This window comes from Saccoglossus kowalevskii, chromosome 8 (genome assembly GCF_978046115.1).
Source record: "Saccoglossus kowalevskii chromosome 8, keSacKowa6.1, whole genome shotgun sequence".
NCBI classification, from domain to species: domain Eukaryota; kingdom Metazoa; phylum Hemichordata; class Enteropneusta; family Harrimaniidae; genus Saccoglossus; species Saccoglossus kowalevskii.
In genome coordinates this window covers 24186623-24204168 of record NC_140648.1, presented here as the reverse complement: position 1 = coordinate 24204168, position 17546 = coordinate 24186623, and the positions used below count along the sequence as shown (strand labels likewise).

Sequence of the window (17546 nt, the reverse complement as noted above, 5' to 3'; positions counted from 1 at the left end):
CATCACATACAGTATGTATACCATTAAATGTAGACCTCTATGCTAAACCCTATTCACTTCTTACATCACATACAGTATGTATACCATTAAATATAGACCTCTATGCTAAACCCTATTCACTTCTTACATCACATACAGTATGTATACCATTAAATGCAGACCTCTATGCTAAACCCTATTCACTTCTTACATCACATACAGTATGTATACCATTAAATGCAGACCTCTATGCTAAACCCTATTCACTTCTTACATCACATACAGTATGTATACCATTAAATGCAGACCTCTATGCTAAACCCTATTCACTTCTTACATCACATACAGTATGTATACCATTAAATATAGACCTCTATGCTAAACCCTATTCACTTCTTACATCACATACAGTATGTATACCATTAAATATAGACCTCTATGCTAAACCCTATTCACTTCTTACATCACATACAGTATGTATACCATTAAATATAGACCTCTATGCTAAACCCTATTCACTTCTTACATCACATACAGTATGTATACTATTAAATACAGACCTCTATGCTAAACCCTATTCACTTCTTACATCACATACAGTATGTATACCATTAAATATAGACCTCTATGCTAAACCCTATTCACTTCTTACATCACATACAGTATGTATACCATTAAATATAGACCTCTATGCTAAACCCTATTCACTTCTTACATCACATACAGTATGTATACCATTAAATGCAGACCTCTATGCTAAACTCTATTCACTTCTCCAGAATCTAATCTCATTATGTGAAATATTTAACTTGTGTATAATGCAAAAAAGAGTAGCTACAAATGTATGCCAGAGCTTAAACTTCATGGATGCACGAAGGGCAATTGTTTTATAGATGCCCAATAAATTTGCTTTTCCATTTTCCATTCATGATGTGAAAGCAGTTTAATCAATTTGAGGCTTAAAAATGGTTGCCGTCTCAATCCCAAAGTCCTGTATAGTCAGAGAAAGTTAAACATGCATATACATGTATTTATACAAAATTTATGATTCTGTATTAAAGGGAATATTCACAATAATATACCGATATATAAAAAAAATATTTATATTTGTGCTCATAAACATCAGTCAATTTCAGTCAAAAGGAAAATTCAGTTTTCTTGAAAAATCAAAGCACCATTTTAATGCCACTTTCAAAATAAAAACGAAAAGGCACATACCCACATTGATTTAAAGGCCCAATTCACTTGCCCTGGGCAAGTGTGAATTGGAGGTGTGGCTATTCTAATGCATGGTCTTAATCACTTGCATAGCCTATGACGCATCCTGTTTCAGCAGTCCAATATCACGTGACTTTGATTGACAGTAGTAATTATTCAAGATTAGTCGCGCATCCCTTTCCCCGGTTCATGTTTTTACTTTTATCCGCCAAAATCTCAGCTCGTACACTATTTATTGTCATAAATACTACACACAGTCACTGCTGTGATATTCATAGTCACATGCATCCACTTTGGCACGACATAATAGACATGTAAGTTCGAGAAAACGCGTTTTTACTGGAGCTTGGCTGGAGCTGTTTACTACAGCGTGACAAGCAAGGAAATAATCCCTATTGTTTAGGAGCGTATTTAAAGTATACCTGGGCCTTTAAGTAAACTAGTTGAATATAGCCCAACATATTTCATGTGTATCCACAGTCTGCGATGACCTCTGAAACCACGTCGTATATATACTCGGAAAATCGTCAGTTCCAGAGTCCGACACACACCGGAACTGAATATGAATTGATGAATAATCAAATCGGTCCTTCTGAAAGATCCAACTCATCAATTCAGTTTGTTAAAAACATTGACAATGTGGAAGGATTCATCGATGATGATGAAATTATGAAAAGATCGTCCATCCCAAGCAGAACATCAAGTAAACTCACGCAAGATGGACAGTTGGACGTACTAGACACCGTGATGAAGGAACCTGATGACGCACCAGTGAGAGTTAAGAAACAAAAGAGGAAGAAGAAAACTAGGCGACAAAAGGAAATGGGAGCGGGTGATGCGTCAACATCTCGTGTATCGACAGACGATGAAGAAGAGATGGTGACGATCAAACCCAAATCTATTCTTAAAAGACCGCTGTCCCGAGGGGAAGCTGACGGAAGGGAAGATGATGCAAAAAGTGAAGGTATGTAAGCAGTACAGTAATGTCTCTATTACCGCTTACATAAATTATCGAGGTGGTCAAAATAAGGTATATTATAATGATTCAATTGGAGATGAAAATATAGATACCATATTTGTTCTATTAGTAATTCATGTGCTTTTCCTAAATGACAGAGGTATATGTATGGTCAAAATAAGTAGTATTTTAATGATCTAGCATACAATTACAATTGCATGTGACATGCCCCATAACATTCAGTCTGATGAAGTGAGCTTCATATAGTCAGTATGATTTCTAGGAGTTGTAGGCAAGCATTGTATCTTGTCTGCAAAATGGCTGCCATCTTTTCCATGATAACATCGCATTTTGCTTACTTTACAAAGAAGAAATGAAATATTTGGTAAATGTGCGCTTATATTTGATATGTACTTCTAATAGACCAAATATGATATTTAGGTTTTTTATCATCAATTCACCATTGTCCATAGTCATTTGTTATCATTTATTGGTGTTTTCTGCTTCTTACATTAACCATACTTCTAGTCGGGTGGTACAGTGTTAAAGGGATTCTTCTTTCTTTTTCAGATTTGTTCATGTTAGAACAAATTCTGTCTCAGTGATTACCCGTCTTGATCATTTTCAAAGTCAACTACTGTAGAATACTTTATTTTCGCTGAAATTAATTTTCGTTGAAAAGACTTTTTGGGTGTTTTGTATGTAATTCATTTTCACTGATTTTTGAAAAGTTGAATGTAAAATATAGGAAAAAAAGATATATTCGCTGGATTTTAATTTCACTGAATCATTCCTTCAGTGAAAATAGCGAAATTTAATTCCAAACGAAAATAAAGTATTTTACATTATCTAGGTGCCGTGATTGTTAAATTTAAGAAATTTCATCAAATATCATCAGTTGAATCTGTAAGAGCTACTTAGGTCATATTTCATATTACAATAATTTGTTAGTGTCTTTCAGTTAATCCCCATTGTGCAATCATTTCCAAAAAAAGTTTGATAAGTTGATAACACTAACAATAATTTACACATAATAATAGACAGCAGAAGTGTGAGAGTATGTGACAAGCTACCACACGAGGGCGGTATTACTGATAAACTCCCGATCTACAAAAGAGATCTGACAGAGGTCTCAGTGTATCCTGCTAACTCGGTGACAACAACGGATGAAGAATTTTCTGATATTAGTCAGACTGATGTTCTGACTGACTCACAGCCAGAGGAAGATGAAAACTCAGAGGTAAGAAGTTTGATATAATCCTCCAAGGATTGTTCATTATTCATGGTGGTACTGCCACAGTGCTTTGTTCTACTTTGTTTTTTTACCACAGTCATTGTCCTATCTACAGTGTCATCCCCACTGTGCCATTGCTGACGTTTTCTGCACTGAAAACAACTGATTATAAGTAGTGACTCTTGTGACTATACTAGTGTAGCTCAAACCAAGAATCTTGAGAGATCTCCAAGATTTTAGTATTTCATTTATTTAGTTCTATCAGTCTAGATTGGTGTTTATTGTGTTTTATTTTTAACTTTAGGATAAATCTAAAAGTGAAGCAGGAATCTTTATGACAGAATCTGAGAGAGAATCTCGACAAGTTGTCCTCAAATCCCCTGAACAAGGTAATGTACTGTATTCAAGAAGGGTGCACTTGTCTAGTTATAATTAAACCGCGGGTCTGGGTGTATAAAAGGAAAGATGGCCGCCACTTTTCAGTATGCAAATGACACTCAAGCGTGAAACTTCTCTTCGGGGTGCTCCGCAAAATCACTCTTTTCGGCAATCTTAACGCCTGTGGTGCTTTATTTTCATGTCGTACACAAACATGAATATGTCCGCGATACAACTGCGATGTTAATTTACGAGTTCGGTGCGATGTCAGTGCGATTTCCGCGTAAAAGCGATGGAAAAGCATGATTCAAACAGTCGTTTTGACTGCTCAAACTGGCTGTCAGTCATGGGTTTATGTAAATGTAAGGTGTTAATTCCGAGTTGTTTGTTCAATCTCTAGGTATGTTTATGTAATTACGGAGTTGATCATGTAAGTAATATCGTGGAGCTAATAAGAAATGATATGCTGTGAGCTGTTTGTCCGTCCGTTCATCTCAGGGGACATCGTCGGCGCTCCACGAAGCGGTCCGACCCGAGCGAGTGCGAATCGCACGAGCTGGGGTGTGCGCGAGAGGGGAGGGACTTTGCGTAAACATACCAATAATTTCTGTAGTGTGTGTGCGCAAAGAAAGACATTCGCGGTTACAGGGCTGTAAAAAAAATGGGTTTCACTCTGATATCGATGAAAAGAGTCGAGGGAGTCCCAAATACGTCCCCTACAATATGTCGAGTATGCTTCTCAAATTTCCCTTCGTTCTCGAAATAAATAAATTGAAAGGTCTCACAAAAAATTATAATGTTCCCTGAAACATGTCTCCGCAGTGAAATATTTAGCCCTTTTTGTCACGTACTAGTATGAGCCGCGCATATATTTATGTATATTTGGCGTCGGACCCGTGCCGCACAGCCGTATACGTATAATAAATTTTTTTTTTTTTTTTGTTTTGTTGACGTTGCATAACGTCATTATTGCCGAGCCGACAAGACACATTATGGCAAACGTTGTACGACAACTACATTGTGTAGGTCATTCAAATAAAATACAGTTTTTTTCATGATGCAAGTAATTGACAATACGGTAGTTCTCTTTTTGGAATATTTGTTGGCCCTGAAAAGGGCCGTTTGGTTCGTTTGTATCAATGTGAGACACATATTTTTCAGTACCAGAGATGACCCATATAAGGCACGCCTGGAAGATTGGGATACAGTCCGCGTATCTGTCTTACAACACACTCCGGCATCACTTCTTTTTGTGTGACCACAACGTCATCAGCCCTCATAAGTTGTGACTTGCGCTGGATGTATCTTTCGTCAGTCCACGCATTTCGTCGTCCGAGCATCGTCCAATACTTTTTGTATAAACGACGCCTAATAGCAGCGAGTGAATGAATAAATACATTGTATAAAAAGGTCGCACTTGTAACATATTAGTACAATAGCAAGAAAGCAAAGGCATGAGCTCAATTCAGAGAGAACCTTACAATGCCGTCACGCCATTTACAGAAATTGTGCTTTACAGTCGACCACGAGCGAAACAAACACAGAAAACGGCTTTCAAAAGAGTGCGTAGGCCCAGTGAACGTCGAACAACGGGATTCAGCAAGTCCTTTCAAATCAGATAATAGCGTAATGCATGACGTTAGCTTACGGAATTAACGCCTTCAGTTGTAATGATAACAGCTGTGTACCAAGTAAACAACTGGGCGGACCATGCAAATTACATTTCCCATGATGCACTGGTGCAATTCCTGGGATTGCGGAGCCGCGCTTTAAGCCAAATGCTCAGTCTGTAAAATGAGATTTTTCCAAGAAGGAAGATATACTATAACATACTGGGATTACATCCTTGTGTGTAATGATCTAACCAGAAATATATTGTTTATGAAGACCACATTAGGCTTTTGCATATCTGTAGTCAAATTATATTTGAATATTAATTAGCTAATTAGCATAATAATTAAGCAGTTTTTGTTTTATGAAAATCAATTACTTGGTCATGAAAATATGTATTGGCAAATGCATAATATACTGAGTTTTGTAATTAGTGTTATTGATTGACCTGTTTTCATTTACAGATGGAAGTAAAACAGCTGAGAGTAAAGAGGAAACTCCAAAAAGTAGAGCTGAGAGTTACTGGGAATCAGACCATCACCAGTTTGAATTTAATGAAAATATGAATGCTATTTTAGAATTAGACCCACTGTCATATCATGCTATGGGTTTGGCTGTACCGTCTACGTTTACTGTTAGTCGTAAGTATATCTAAATTAAATCCACTATCATATCGTACTATGGGTTTAGCTGTACCTTCCACACTAGCTGATAGTTGTAAGCATATGAGACCTCTAATCCCTGGCTGGTTGGACCCAAACTCCTACATGAGCTATCAGTACTGTAAAATCTGTATTAGAAACCGCGGCTTCTATTAAAATGGTACAATGCAATAGAGGGGATGCGGCTTCTATTAGAGCATCTACACTTATGAGAAATGATGATTTTTTGGTTCTCAATTTTTCAAAAAGAATGGGTGCGACTTCTATTAGGGATGCGGCTTCTAATACAGATTTTACGGTACTAAATTTATTCATTAAGGTAGAGATGCAGTTTACCTGACAGGTATTTTAATTAGTTAAATAGGAAACCAAGATGACCTCCTTTGTCCACAAAACTATATATTTTCGGAAAGCTTATTGTATGAATTTTAAAACTTTGTTAGTATTTTTTTTTATGGACACTGTAGTTTGAAATATGCACAAAAATGTGCTTTTTTGGTCAAAAGTAATTCAAAAAAAATTAGCTTCCAAACCATGCTTCTGTTTCCTGTAAAAATTGGTTTACGGGTACATCTGTTTACTATGAAGAAAGTGCCGTCTTGAAATCTGTCTACCAGTTGTCAATTTTGCAGGGCAGCAGCCCAAATTTCACTACTTCAAGTTTATGCATATATTAACACCCAGGCTAGTTGTCTGTACGATTGTTGTAACACTGTTCAACCAAAAACAATGCTCCGACGGCGTTTTGAAGATAAACACATTGTCAATCATTTGTGAAAATTTCAAAACAAAAGGTCAAAGCGTCTAGGAGCTATTTTTTTTTAAATTTCTGGGATGTGCACTAAAAAGAAGCTGAGATAATTGCTAATTTGCATAACAATTCACTCAGTAAGAAGTTTGCTAATGCTCATAATTAAAATGGCTGTAACAGTTCCAAATTTAAATGTATTATCGTTTTGTTAAAAGTTAAATATAGTGCATAATATGGAGATCCCGTCATTTCTTTTTTTCACCATGTTTCTTTTTTATTATTTATGTACAGCCTTGCTAAATCGTGCTAAGCATTCAAAAGAGAGAATGTTTGCACCTGTTATCTATATTTTAAAATCGTCTTTTGAGTATGTTCCATTATTCACAATTCTACAAAATTTTAACAGTCTATAGCCAAGACTGTTTGAAAAATAAAAAGCAAAAAAAAAATTTCACTCCCAAGTGCCCACAAACCTGCATCTCTACCTTAATTAAAAACCATAGCTGAATGTGTACGACAGAGCATAGTTTGTGATAAAATACCATAACTGTATTTAATAGAGATGTACCATGGAATGTAGTTTAATATTTAGTGTTTGGGATCTAAATTCAGCATTTCATCTTGTTTGTATCCCCATGTAGGTCATGGTGAAAGTACAGAGTTACCATGGAGACAAAGAAGAAAGGGGAGTGATATTCCTGATGTACATGTGAGTACTTCTAACATGCACACATGGTGATGTCTTGTAATGCATGGTACATGGCTCTTAGTGTTTGTATGCTGTGTATAGCCAGGAAGTTTTTTTCCCCTATCAGATTGTTAAAATGTAGTACCGGGTAGTCTCCCTCACTACCACTATGTGGTTCAACACTACCCATTCCCACCACTACATAACCCACCATTACTACTACATAGCCCACCACTACCACCACATAGAACACCACTACCATTACATAACCCACCATTTCCACCACATAGCCTACCGCTAACACGTCCAACACTACATAGCCTACCACTAACCATGCCCACCACTACCTCTACCACAACCATGCCCACCACTACCTCTACATAGCCCACCACTACCACCACATAGCCTACCGCTACCACATCCAACACTACATAGCCTACCACAACCATGCCCACCACTACCTCTACATAGCCCACCACTACCATTACATAGCCCACCACTACCAGAACATAGCCTACCGCTACCACGTCCAACACTACATAGCCTACCACAACCATGCCCACCACTACCTCTACATAGCCCACCACTACCACCACATAGCCTACCGCTACCACGTCCAACACTACATAGCCTACCACTAACCATGCCCACCACTACCTCTACCACAACCATGCCCACCACTACCTCTACATAGCCCACCACTACCACCACATAGCCTACCGCTACCACGTCCAACACTACATAGCCTACCACAACCATGCCCACCACTACCTCTACATAGCCCACCACTACCACCACATAGCCTACCGCTACCACATCCAACACTACATAGCCTACCACAACCATGCCCACCACTACCTCTACATAGCCAACCACTGCCATTACATAGCCTACCACTACCACCACATAGCCTACCGCTACCACATCCAACACTACATAGCCTACCACTAACCAAGCCCACCACTACCTCTACCACAACCATGCCCACCACTACCACCACATAGCCTACCACTACCACCACATAGCCTACCGCTACCACGTCCAACACTACATAGCCTACCACTAACCATGCCAACCACTACCTCTACCACAACCATGCCCACCACTACCTCTACATAGCCCACCACTACCACCACATAGCCTACCGCTACCACGTCCAACACTACATAGCCTACCACAACCATGCCCACCACTACCTCTACATAGCCCACCACTACCTCTACCACAACCATGCCCACCACTACCTCTACATAGCCCACCACTACCTCTACATAGCCCACCACTACCTCTACATAGCCCACCACTACCATTACATAGCCCACCACTACCTCTTCATAGCCCACCACTACCATTACATAGCCCACCACTACCTCTACATAGCCCACCACTACCATTACATAGCCCACCACTACCTCTACATAGCCCACCACTACCTCTACATAGCCCACCACTACCTCTACATAGCCCACCACTATCTCTACATAGCCCACCACTATCTCTACATAGCCTACCACTACCTCTACTGTTACATAGCCTACAACTAACCATGCCACCACTACCTCTACATAGCCCACCACTACCTCTACATAGCCCACCACTACCAGAACATAGCCCACCACTACCAGAACATAGCCCACCACTACCAGAACATAGCCTACTGCTACCACGTCCAACACTACATAGCCTACAACTAACCATGCTACCACTACCTCTACATAGCCCACCACTATCTCTACATAGCCCACCACTACCAGAACATAGCCCACCACTACCAGAACATAGCCTACTGCTACCACGTCCAACACTACATAGCCTACAACTAACCATGCTACCACTACCTCTACATAGCCCACCACTACCACTACCATGCCCACCAATACCTATGCCTACCCCTACTATGTCCACTACCCCCACCCATCTCATCCCACTGTTACCCATGCCCATTACTACCACTGTGCAGCCAACCACTACCTCTGTCTATTCAACTTCATGTCTCAATGTAGCTATGGAATCATTCCACCAGTCTCATACATACATTGACATTCACGGTAGCATAGCTCATAGTAGTGATAGATCTACATTTGGATATTTTCTTGTGTGCATGTGATAACCCCACTGTTTTCATAATCCTATTACTTTTATCATCATAATGCTATCAGAAAGTAAATCAACTTGATTATAATGACTTCAATGAACAAATGTACTGTGAGGTAAATGTCTTTATGTCCGTGAGTGTTTGATGTTATGAGAGTTATTGCCATACACCGTTGTTGCTGCCTTGTTTATGTCTTTATGTCTCCGAGTGTTTTATGTTACTAGATTTAGGGCTATATACACGGTTAATGTAGCTATGTACTATGACTCTTGTTTAAATATTGATTTAGGATTTAACATTTTTCAAGACATGGGCATTTAAATTCCATTAGGCCAGACTTTTTTTATTCCTTGTTTCGCGAGTTTTTATAAGGCAATTTTTTTGAGGAGGGCGGGGAAAAAAATAAAATTAATTCTTTGATCGGAGAGAAGTATAACCTTGTTTCTCATCTGCGTGAGACTTTGGTACTTTGATACTCCCATGAAAATGCAACTTGGATTTGTTATGCAGCGGGCGGTAAAAAAATGAAGATAAAAATAATATTTTTTTAGCATTTTTTTGCGCTTACAAGTCGGCGGGCACGAAAAATTACACTGAAATAAAATTATATTTTTATTTCATTTTCGACTCCTGTTCATTCGGCGGGTTCGCGAAACAAGGGATAATAAAAGCCTGGCCTTAATTTCATTTGTTGTCATGATATATATAAAGCTACTTTTATTTGCAGGAATATGGTTTGGTGTGAAAGCCCCATTAATATATGCCCAACTCTAATTGTAAATTTTCAAGACTCTCAAAACATGCTTCCAATCAAATTTCTTTTCTCATCTGCAAGCACACAATGTGGTTGAACGCCATTGTATGATGCTCGGTGAATGGTTGAGTAATTTGCTCATGAACTATTAAGTTGAATGGGAATTTTCCAGTAAATAATTAGCAACTTATCAAAAAAATAATTGAATGAATCAAAATTAAGAAATAAACAAATATTTTTATTTATCAGAACAACTTGCTATTGCATTGTTTTTTTCGATACAAGACAATTTTGTGATTTGTTGTAAAACAAAAACAATGAATGAGTCAATGGAAGCCTCCACTCCACCTCGAGGTATGTGGAACAGTTATGGGGTTAATTTTGAGATATCAATTTTCAGACAAGCTTGAAGGGGTCAGGTATTTTCTCATGAAATTTCCCACTTATTGGTAAAAACCTGGGAACAATAGTGTATGGATAGTATCGGGTGCAGATAACAGAGTGATAAGGCATATTTGTTTTATCCCAGGGAGGGGGCATAATATATTAAGCAACTCTAGTGATTTTTCTTGTTTCTATGTACCTGAGGTGGGGAGTGTCAGGGTTTATATTAACTAACACATTACTTGCACAAACTTTGGGAGTCTTTTTCGTAAATTAATGAATACAAAATAATGGTTTGTGTATGGTTGTATGTGTTACATCTCAAGCTGATGCATATATATTTGTGTGTTCACTGTGTTGCTTTCTCACATGTTAGTGCTTTAAATGTAGTAGGATAGCTATTCTTCATGCTTGATGAAATTGTTGTGTCTCTTGCATTTTGAAATCAGTTTTGATGCAGATCGATAAAGATGTTTATGTTGTTGGATTCCATGTGCACATTTTTCAATTGAATTATTCTGATCATTATCATGGCAGTTTTAGAATGGTTTGATTAATATTGGGATAGGAATAAGTGAGGTTGTCACTCTATTAAAAAAAAAAATTGTTTCTCATTTCATATTTCTAGAAAAGGTGTGTTTGTCTTATGATTATCTAGCAAATATGCATGGTTTCAAAATGGGATCTTGATCGCATATCATATTTTATGCACTAAAATCCAGCAACTGTTGCTAACTATATTGAAGGGCGGTAGTCGTTCGCTTGAGATTGTGTCGATGAACATTGATTTTCCCACAACCCAATATGCTCTTCCACTAGCAAGCATATAATACAAATTTTGATTTAGTGTTGAAGTTCACTAAATACTGTAGTTAAATCTTGATAGTATCCCTCTGTGTTGTACCATGTACGTGTTGTTCTGCACAACAAACAAGTCACCATCTTTGTTACTATGGGACCCATATTCTGTGCATGTGCGACATGACAACTGTCACCTGTTAAACGTGTTTAACCATGTCATATGTTTATGTTTTGCTGCATGTGAGTATAGCAATACACGCATAGATTATCCAACTGAGTACGTGTATCGTACATTGATATTGACGTTATGAGCCACCATATGCATCCCTTTGTAAATGTGACATGTCCAGCCTTGTAAATACTTGAACTTGGCCATCTGTTCCGTTGTACACTATATGTGTCTTACCAAATTAAATCTTAATTTTGAATTATTATATGCCTTGTAATTTTTTTAACCCATCATAATGTGTATGTATTTCTCTAGAGTTTTATTTTAATTTTAAACAAAATTGACATAATTCTTCATTAGCTGCATGTCCTGATCAATGTTTTTGAAAAAATTTACACAGGTTTACAGTGAAAAGAACAAATCTAGTGATTTTTCTTATAAACATGTTTATAAATCATGATCATCAGGTGTCATTCAAATTCAAATATTTAATAGTGATTGGCTTAAAAGCTTCAAATTGTTTACACCCATAATGTACGTGGCATGCCTTCATGTAACATAGCAACTGTGACCACCCACATATTCAAAATGAGGCGCTTGCTGATTGGATAATATTGAACTACTAGTCTCTCATTAATTTTTACTAGAACTACCATTGATGTCACAATACCATTCGGTCAATTTGAATTATAACATCCATATGATTTATGAAAATGTATATTCATAAAACTATTATAACAACCACAGCTTTATGGCCTTTACTGTATTGAGGAAATGTTTGCAATTTCAATCAGTCTCTTAGTTAGAGAAAAACAGAAGTTGGCACGAAAAAAAAAAAAACTATTCAGTTTGGACATGAATGTACTTTACCATACATAAGGATTACAATCCAGAATTTATGTGACTGGATGCTTTGATGGGTGTTGTATTTGTATTGTTCCTTTTATGTACTAAGTTTGCATGACCACTCAATGTCCCCCCTAAGGAATGGCTACTTGATATGTGTAGTGTTGATGTTGTCTATATTATTTGTTTTTTTAATAGAAAATAGCTTTAGATGCCTTGGCAAAAAAGATACATAAAATGTGGAATAAAGTAGAAGATGCTGCTGTGGCGTCAACAACGTTTAAAACATCGGAGCCAGCTACTACCGTGAGAGAAGCTACGTTCTTAAGTAATGTTGAAAGTATGTTAAGTTTGTGTTTAAATTACATTCCTGCGTATTTTATATACATGTTTGTATTCAATGAGATTTGTCAGTTAATTCTTCACATTGCTGCACCATAATTGATACATACTATAAATCTAGTATCTGTTTCTTATCCACGGTTGGCTGTAGTAAAAAGAAACAAAACATGGACTTGTCTTCTAATCCATGCATACTTCAGGCTTTATTTGATTTTGTCCAATTTCGTTGCCAAGGTAAAACATAACCCTTTAGATATGCATATCAGTTTGTGTTTACATTTGACAACTGACTGGCAGGAATTTGTTAGATATCGGTATGCCTTGAAAACGTCTTTGCTTAAATTTTAATCGGTGATTATTTTTATCTGAAGATGAAAAGTTACTTTTCAGTGGCGAAGAATGCACTATGTATATCTTAGGTTTACATTCAGTGATAGTGCCGCACATTAGTATTTGTTTGTGTTTCGTAATTTGCAGTGATTGCTGAGATGTCAGTAACAATCTTAATATATTTCTTTTATTAGGTTCACTTGTTGGAAGACAGAGTTCTTCGCCTAAACAGAAGGTAAGCAGTTCATCAATGTGTGAATACTCAATATATCATTTGCAATGACGTGATTTCCTTCTGGATTCCATCAATTAGTATGTACTTAAGTCCTGAGAATTGTTTTTTTTTTTTTTTTTTGAAAACAAGATCTAATATTCTGTATTCTTTATATAGTAAAATGTAAGATTCACTTATGATCGTCCAAAAATATATACATTTTAATAGTTCACAACACCCAAATATTCTAACAGGAACTATTAATTTGGATTGCATCCATCCATGCGTGCACAAGTCCAGAGCCATTTACTAGACATGCATTGACTGTTATCTTTAAAATTGGTGCAAAAACAACCCATGATGTATTTGTTTTTATTTGGTCGACTAGCGACCATTTAGAACAATAAAATCGGCCAAATCCTAATCTGTGTCAGCAGCTCATGATGACCGTCTGTCGGCCATTATTTTTTTTCACCTGAAATTTTACTATTAAACTTATAATCTCAGTGATCTGAGGCACTTAAATTCTCAACATGGACTCTGTCATTTACAAAGACTTATGAATGCCTAATATAGTGTGCCACGACTTCACCAGGCCACATTTCAGTTAAGTTCAACAAGATGTTTCTATTGCATAAAATTGGATCTACCATATGCTCCAGATGTCAGTATTGAATGTTATTTTTAAATCTCTATTCCATTCGCAGTCCCATTCAGGACGAAGTTCTGGTAAAAAAAGCAAAGATAAATCATCCAAAAAAGCCTTAGAAAGTCCGTCTCTATTGCCACCAATAGAAGGTAACAAACAGGATGCCAGATCTAGACTGATTGTGTATCATCCCAAACCAATACCACCAGCACAAGTATTGCCGCTGACCAGAACAGTAAGTTTAGTTTTAGTTTTCTGTAATCATCATACATTTCACACTACACAAAAGTGCTTCAGTAGTTTAACTGCATTTTATTTTGCAAAATTGTACTGTGAAAAAAAATCAATATTTTTAGTGATGTATAAAATGTCATGGCAATTTAAAACTTTTAAACAATTGAATAAAATTTCAACAGCAGTAATTAACAAATTATATTTCTCAAGATGTTCTGATCAATTTATAAGCCTATGAGCCAAGATGCAGCAAGTGTCTAATATATATGCATATTAATTAGCTAATTTACATACCTGTATTACAAAATATTATGACATTTCCACCTTTATTCTCACAACACAACATACCTAGTTTGTAAACCTACATTCTCAGAATGCATAAGTAAGCAGTTTAAATTTCAAATTTTTCGATATTAATTTTCTATCACTGTGTTGTATTACCGGTAACTTGTATTCAGGTAGGTTCCCTCCCTAGGCTTTCAGCTAGTCGCCTGTCTACCTGTCATTTTGGACAGGCAATCCACATTTTTGACAGGTACAACATTTCATTGGACAAACCTGTACAATTTTCAGTAAAAATTGGCCATAAATTTTCTAAATAATCATAATCAACAAGAAAAAATCAGACTAGGAACTTTTATCTTGTATTTTGATTAAGTTTTTAGACCTTGCTATTAGTTTCACCAATTTTAATACATGTACCAACATTTCCTAATAGCATCAAATAAATGATGCATTTTAATTTCAGATGCCATTCTTTGTGTGTAAGATGTAAGGCAATATTTCTGTACTAATCCCTGTCTGACTCTCTCTCTCTCATTCTTTTAATACTCATTGTTCCTCTATACTCAGCCTGTGGTGGTATTTTCTGACAGAGTTGTGAGTATTGATGAGTACCCTTAACTTGCCCATTATTCTGTCCACTAGTGGAAGATGTAAAGCAATATTTCTGTACTAATCCCTGTCTGATTCTCTCTATCTCTCTCATTCTTTACTCATTGTTCCTCTATACTCAGCCTGTGGTGGTATTTTCTGACAGAGTTGTGAGTATTGATGAGTACCCTTAACTTGCCCATTATTCTGTCCACTAGTTTCTCTTCCTAGAGCTGCGCAGAAAGCATGTACATTTTGTAACTTTAGAAATACAAGTGTAAAAGTTCTGGTTTTGTAATCATATTTAGTACTATACACTGTATGTCAATTTTCTATTTTTTTTTCTGAAGACACTATTAACCCACCTGTTCATTTGCAATGATATGCTTTTTTCTATTCACTCCTTACAGTTGCATGTATATACTCGTGATTTTTCTCCTTTTCAGATTTGACAGTTTATTTACTTTTATGCATGTTTCTTTTACAATGTTTATGGATTATATGCTAGGGTGAGGTATGCAATGAAGATCATGCATGAATTGAAAAAGTTATGCGAATTTTGTTACATCACAAAAATCGCTAGTGAAATCTTAATTCTAAAAATGCTAATGCAAAATTAGTAATTCTGTGAAAGAATTGGTTCGTGTTCATCCGTTTATATTTGCAAAGCATGTAATATTGTAGCCTTGACATTCTTTGAGGTCCTACAACACTGTCAGTTACAGTGCGAAATTTTGTTTTCACGAATAACATCAAATTCTCAAATCCCGAAAATTATCGGTAAACAGTATTTACAACAACAGTTTATGTACAATTTGTGAGACATTTTCTCCATGAAAGCTAAATTTCCATCGACCCAGATATGTCCAATATATTATTGCAAACTGGAAATGATGTCATGGGATAAACGTTCCTCAACATTGCAGTACAAATTTTAAATAGCCACTGGACCATTCCCAAAATACCAAACAATCTCACATATTCAATATAATAATAATTATTTTCTATGTACCTAGATGCTTTTCATTAACACAGTCGATAATTACCGTTTGTTGCAGAATGCTGACAAAAGGTATCCACGTGTGTCATGTGACTGGAATGAAACTTTGCCAGAAGACTCGGAGCCGACACTGAGAATCGTTAACCAGATGAATGTTGCCAAGGAAACTAATATATTAGTTTATAAAAGCAAAGAAAAAAAGAGAAAGAAGTTATTGACACCGGTGTCCACCAGGGAAGCATCGAGTAAAACTGGACAATTGTGAGTCTATACAATCACTGCCATTTTTATCTAACCTCCGCAGTGTAGTCATGATTTTAGCTCACACAATGACACAGGGTCACTTGTTTATTTCCTACATTAAAGCAGCAATACTAATGTTGATTATCACATTTAGCCAACTACTCTGTCGTACGTAGGATCGTTACAAATCAATCAAATGTGTGCATTGGGCACTCATCTTAATAGACGAAAAATAGATATACTCATCAGCGCCAGCGAAAGGTTCGATTATTCAGCCACCGCTCCACTGCTATTCCATTGCAGATTCTATTCAGTTAGTGCATTTTTAAATGCTCCCTCTTTGGCAAATCAACCTTCTGCCATTTTACTTTATATCCATTGCGATATGCTGCAGCAACTCTGATTTATATGCTTGTTATAAGAGGCACTTCCAATCAGATCAATGTATTTTACTCTGGCCAAGATCAAAAGAGCCAAAGCACACAAACTTGTCATATCACAAGCACCAGTGACTCTCAAACTATTTTATTGACTTAAACACATATAGAACAACAGTAGTGTCTTTTTAGCTCCGCTGTCGACTTTGTCGAGCGGAGCTTATTACCAAACGCTTCAGCGTGGTATTAAGAGTTTGTTTTCAGGGGTGGGTGATACCAAGGTGGGAAATGGATGCACTTATGGGGTTAATTCCTAGAATTGCAATATAGAGGGTTCAAGCTGAAATACAATATATAGTGTTTTCATGTTTCGTCTGATATTTCTGTGGTATTCTGCTGCTGTAAGTAATGCACGATTTGTTCCGAAATTCAGTATATTGTGTGTATTCCAGGGTTATTCGTTTTTTGCTGAAAACACCCCTATTTCTTTAGTGGCAGAGTCGAATAGTCTCACTCCCACTGGGAAATCTGCATTGTTGCTTGAATGTGAGCTAATTAAACACATTTTCCAGACCGGCGAAAGAATATACAACAGCCAATTTTAACAGCCTGTCACGTGATTTTAGTCTGAATGTCAACATGAAGAGGCTAGTCCATTTTACGCAGGAGTAATTGGGAGTAGAATATGTGAGGGATAGTATCAACAGAGATGTGTATAGTGAAAAGTAATATCTATCCTTCATTTGCATCTCTGAG

General features: G+C 36.9%; 1 protein-coding gene across 1 annotated transcript in view; it reads left to right on the top strand.

The window, feature by feature from the left end:
• LOC102802357 (uncharacterized) overlaps nucleotides 1-17546 on the top strand; it is a 36939-nt gene that overhangs the window by 5480 nt on the left and 13913 nt on the right. The window contains exons 5-13 of the mRNA XM_085502392.1: nucleotides 1678-2161; nucleotides 3196-3395; nucleotides 3694-3778; nucleotides 5843-6019; nucleotides 7433-7500; nucleotides 12727-12868; nucleotides 13395-13435; nucleotides 14122-14298; nucleotides 16229-16431. Of these exons, the coding sequence (XP_085358518.1) occupies nucleotides 1678-2161; nucleotides 3196-3395; nucleotides 3694-3778; nucleotides 5843-6019; nucleotides 7433-7500; nucleotides 12727-12868; nucleotides 13395-13435; nucleotides 14122-14298; nucleotides 16229-16431 (1577 nt within the window). The remainder of the gene's footprint in view (nucleotides 1-1677; nucleotides 2162-3195; nucleotides 3396-3693; nucleotides 3779-5842; nucleotides 6020-7432; nucleotides 7501-12726; nucleotides 12869-13394; nucleotides 13436-14121; nucleotides 14299-16228; nucleotides 16432-17546) is intronic.